Genomic DNA, 5036 nt, shown 5'->3' with positions numbered 1-5036 from the left:
ATGGGCCCTGGTCTAGCACATATCATTTTCATGGGACATATAGGGAAACTGGTGCCTTACACATTCACCGAAGGACCTGCAGTACCTAAGGTAGTTCCAAGAGTGCTGCATGGACAAATTCTTCCATCTCTGCAAAAAAAAATTAAATGTCTAGGCTGAAGGAGGGATCTGTGCCAGTATGCAGTGCTGCCCACACAGAGCTGGCTGCAAGGACAGGGCTGCAGTTCCCTATGCCAGGAGGGGAACATCCTGACAGCTACAAATACCTTTTCTTAAATGCCTGTACAGACAGATGCAAATGCAGTAATCTATCAAGGAGAACCAAGAAGAGGGTGCAGATTTTGTTTTCTGAACAAAAGTACTTTGACTTTTATTTTGGCACTGCATAAATGTGCCCAGTCCTGTAGCAGCAAGATTTGGAGGGCAGGTTTCCAGACCTGTATCTTTCAGCAAGAAAATAAGAATTGTAACTTGTATAGACAGGGGGTTCAAAGAGATGGGAGTGAATTGGAGAGAAAGAGGTTTGCATGTTTTGGGGCAGATATTGAGCTTAAAATAGCTATTACAATTCTTTAATGTGATGGATCTGGAGTTAATTGAGAGTTTTGTTGGAGTCAAGAGCAGGCCCCAATTTGTTAACTTGTGCAGAAAAGGTGCTAGAACACTCCTCCATGATTTTCTGTCACTAAGAGATCCCAGTAGCTCAACTGCTCAGATGGTTCTACTTCATGGCACATCACAATTTTCTTAAAGCGAGAAACAGAGAACTCAATTTTTTCTGGAAAGAAGGTCTGCTCCAAATGAAGCTCCTCTAGCCGAATTTTTAATTTGGCAAGACATAGTCCTATGAATACATCCTCCAGTTTAATGAAAGAAACACTCTCTGAAACATTATAGATCTGACTAGCAACATCAGTGGATAAAACATAGCCAGTCCCAGAACAAAACGGTGGGTAGGTCTTTCCTGGGTACTCTTCTGTACTCACGTACCACTTACTCTCTCTTGTCCTTATGGGGATCTCCTGCAGTTTTAAAAAGCCTGTGAATAATCCAGTCGTCTTCTTTTTCCTTAGAAGCAACTCTGTGAGGTAAAAAACATTGACAAACACATCTGTGTCTGTTTTCATCACAAAGCTGGACTGGTGACAAAATCTGTGAATCCATTCAATTCCCATCATAGTCTTCAAAGTCAAATTGTAATAGGTGTCTGTAAAATTCTTTTGAATAATGTCCTTGTACTTTTGGCTTTCAGCAGCAATCTCAGCCTGCTGGCTGATGTTCACAGTGTTTCCCAGGAGGAAATATGTCACCAGGTGCTTGCCAGCAACTGTTCTCTCCTTCCCCCAGGTTTGCCGGATGGCCATCCTGGCATCCGCATGGTGGGGTGAGGATGCCACAAGGAGGACGAGGAAAGGTGGGTTCTTGCCACAGTCTATATCTGGGAGCTGCAAGAAGTTTCCTCCAATCCTCCTAAAAGGCTCAGTGGAGAATACGTAATTTTGGCTGTTTTCACAGAACATGCAGTATTCAGTCAAATTGTTGTAAAAAACCCAGAAGGTAGCACAGCTGAGCCCTACAAGGCAAATGAACAGCCTGAATTTTCTGAAATCCATCTGAAATAAAAAGAAGGAACAGCACATTAAAAACAAAACAAAACGAAAAATGTATATGTAGCTCCTTTCAGTGCTGCATGCCAAACACCCTCCATAGGGATTTAAAGCCAGGTCACCCCTAATTGAAAGCTACCTATTTCAGGACACTCACACACATGCATTTCTCTCAGTATCATTACCATATTTTACTGGCAATCAGATTCACACTTATGTTTGTTTGAATCTGCCTCCCAAGCCAGCATATCCTCTGAAATCTACACAGGCATGTCCACTGATAGCAGGTTACCTTTGGCACATGCTTCAGACCTCCTCCCCATTTTCAACATCTTACAAACCATGACTTAGACCCACCAGGGCTCTCACGACCCAGAGAGCGGAGGAGCAGCAGATTCGTGCCCACACCAAATGAGAGAGAATAAAAGCAATAAGATTTTTAAAAATACCAGGTTTCGCCATTTGTTTGGAAAATGTCTGTGTCCCAGAGCCAACAAGTGCTGTCCAACTGGTAGACCCAGCCATGTTCTTCCCATCTTTGTCTTTTTCACATCCAGTGGGGCTCTTGCATTGACTGAGAAACTGCTCCGGATCTTTTTGCTGGAGGGGCCATGAGTCACGTTTTTGATGCTGGGTCAGCTGCTCAGAAAAAAAACGTCAGTGGGTCAGATTATTTGGATGTTTCACCTTTTGCAGAGTGCAGGTGACTCATTAGGGCATGCTGAGGAGAGAAGGGGGTTGTCCATAGCCTCCCCCCATAACTTCTAGGTGAAAGAGATCCAAAGATAACAACCATGTTAATTGGTTCGCCCTTGTAAGAGAATAAGGTTCTGTGTATCTGGTTACAAATCTACTAAAAATTTTGAGATGAGAGGGAAAAAAATTATCAAAGCAAACCCTGTGACCTTTTTAGGCCACAGTGCCAAAAAAAATTATACATCTTTATAAATTAACCAGAAGAGAAGAGTATAATGCTTCAGTTAATTATTCCATTCACATATAGGGCCCCCAACTACTATGTTAGAGCACTAGAATGATGGTGTTGTTACCAGGGGGAAGGGCATTCTCTTCTGCTTCCCTCTTTCTTATTAAAGGAATGAATCTGGCTTCCCATCTAAAAAAGCAGCATGTGAAGTTCATAGTCCCCAGAGTTGTAGATTTCATGGAAATTTGATTTCTGCCTTCCAACCAGCAATAGTCTGCCTGGACTCCCCAAAACCATGTTGATGCCCTCCTTTTGCTCAGATTTCACTTTCCAAGTAAAGAAAAAGTTTTGCGTTGCAGGCTTAAGTTTATATTAAAGGCCAGACAGATGTTCCTGGGACCAAATCCAGCTCATTTTACCCAAAAGAATAATCCCATTAATTTCAGCCAGTATTCTCAAAAGCATGAAACAAGTAGAACTGGAGTACTGATTTACTGAAATTCCTCCCACAGTGAAATGTGATTTTGCTATGATTCCCTAACAAATATTGAAAATATTGCAAAAGTTCACATTTCTTCTGCCATTTATATTTAAATTAACTTTATCTTTATATAGAGTATTCCTCAGATCTGTTTCTTCTTGAATGTCTTAACTCACAGTAGTGTCCACAGACATATTCAAGGTCAGGCTTGATGAGGCTCTGAGCAACCTGGTCTAGTGTGAGATGTCCCTGCTTATTGTATGGGGGTTGGGCTAGATGACCTTTAGAGGTCCCTTACAACCCAAGCTATTCTATGATTCTGTGATTGCCAGCTCATGTCTAGCTTGTCATCAACCAGCACCCCCAAGTCCCTCTCCTCAGGGCTCTCAACCCATTCTCTGCCCAACCTGTATTTGTGCATGGGGTTGCCCTGACCCACGTGCAGGACCTTGGCCTTATTGAACTTCATGAGGTTGGCATGGGCCCAACTCCCCAGCCTGTCAAGGTCCCTCTGGATGGCCTCCCATCTGTCCAGCATGTCAACCACACCACACAACTTAGTGTCACCAGCAAACTTCCTGAGGGTGCACTCAATTCCACTGTCTGTGTTATCAGCAAAGATGTTAAACACACTTTTAAATATTTTTGCTTCTTACTTGTTTCTGGGTTTGGACACTGGTAACAGATCTAAAAAGCTATTTAAAAGGTCCCTCTTCTGGACATCTGGGAGAGCAGTCTTCCAACTTAGGTTCTGGGACGTATTTAGCATACTGCCTACCCAGAGCCAAACTGTCCTCCTTTTGCAGTCCATGTATGAAGTAGCATGCCTTATACAGGTATATAAACACATACACACATGCCTGGGCAATGCAAACATTTTTAAACTTATGCAAAATGTATTTTATAAATTTTGTAAGTTGCACACACGTACATGTATCGTTTCTCAGGAGGCCCCTTCCTACCACAAATGGGTAGCCTGTAGCCTTGATAAGACCCATACACTTCCTGGAGTAAAGTCTCATTTGGTTCTGACAGCATGAGAGCTGGAAAATACTAGCTTTTATCATCAGTTTAATCACCAAAAGGAAGTCCAAGCTTATCTGAAACCAATATAAAACATGTTGGTTTTTTTCTCTAATGAAACATTTGAAATTACCCACAGAAGTATTTGCAGAGAGGTCTGGGGGGAGGACTTGCAATGACCCAGGTTCCTAGTTTGATGTCTCAGCTACATGCAGGAGGGAGCCATGCAGACAACATGCTGCATCCCACTCCAGGGACCCACCCCAGCTACAGCTCCTCACAGCAACCCCCAGCCCTGCAGAGCCAGCCAAGCCCCCAGACCAGGTGCAGTGGAGGAGTTTCAGCTTCCCTAGCCATATAGGACTCATATTCTGTCATAATCCTCTTTCTTCACCGTTTCACTTTCCAGTAGCCTTTCCCCAGTTCCCCAAACTCTTCCTCCAGGTAAACTCAGCAAACCCATGGGAGTGCACTCAGGTGCCTCATTTAATGGCCCAGCCGTTCATTCTCCCCCCTTGGAACTCAAGGAGGGAATAGCTGCCCTGGATGCCTCCAAGGCCAACTGGAGCCTGTGCTGCAATGGAGGTGGGGGGCTGGCTCTTGGAAAAGATGCATTTGCAGGTTACAGCCTTGGTGTCCTGAGGTCCTAAGGTTGGCAGTGCTTTCTGATGCTGACATTTACAGAAGAACACCCAAGGAAAGAGTTAAAGAGAGATGCCCAGCTTCCTCTCACTGAGGCCATTTTTTCTTTTAAAACCATCCATTTAATTCTTGCTTTCAGGTGAATAAAGAAAATCTTGAAAGTTAAAAACCTTTTATACTAAGATGGTCAGGTCAGTTCCTTGGGCTGTTTAAGTTGCCATATCAGAGAATTAAATCACCTTGCTATTGGCTCCTCTCCCCTGGAAACCTGAGCCCCTGTACTGTCCCTCACCCCGCGTGGGAACAGCAGGTTTAGATTCCTGAGTGGAACAAATGCTCTCTCTCCCCTGGGAGAACT

At 43.7% G+C, this 5036-nt stretch overlaps 1 protein-coding gene across 1 annotated transcript; it reads right to left on the bottom strand.

The window, feature by feature from the left end:
* Positions 1–656: 656 nt before the first annotated feature.
* On the bottom strand, positions 657–2143 carry B3GALT5 (UDP-Gal:betaGlcNAc beta 1,3-galactosyltransferase, polypeptide 5). Its single transcript, XM_010000444.1, has 2 exons — positions 2057–2143; positions 657–1613 (listed from the first exon to the last, which is right to left on the bottom strand). Exons 1-2 carry the CDS (start codon positions 2141–2143, stop codon positions 657–659), a joined length of 1044 nt encoding a protein of 347 aa, XP_009998746.1.
* Between the last annotated feature and the right edge of the window lie 2893 nt (positions 2144–5036).

This window comes from Chaetura pelagica, unplaced genomic scaffold, assembly GCF_000747805.2.
Source record: "Chaetura pelagica isolate M959 unplaced genomic scaffold, ChaPel_1.0 scaffold244, whole genome shotgun sequence".
NCBI lineage: Eukaryota > Metazoa > Chordata > Aves > Apodiformes > Apodidae > Chaetura > Chaetura pelagica.
This window is presented reverse-complemented; position numbering and strand designations above follow the sequence as displayed.

Bases quoted from the DNA above. Each gene is read 5' to 3' on its own strand.
- B3GALT5 (XM_010000444.1), bottom strand. From the start codon at position 2,143: ATGGGAAGAACATGGCTGGGTCTACCAGTTGGACAGCACTTGTTGGCT. The intron at 1,614-2,056 runs GTATTTTTAAAA...TTTTTATTTCAG, and splicing joins CAAACAAATGGCGAAACCTG to ATGGATTTCAGAAAATTCAG.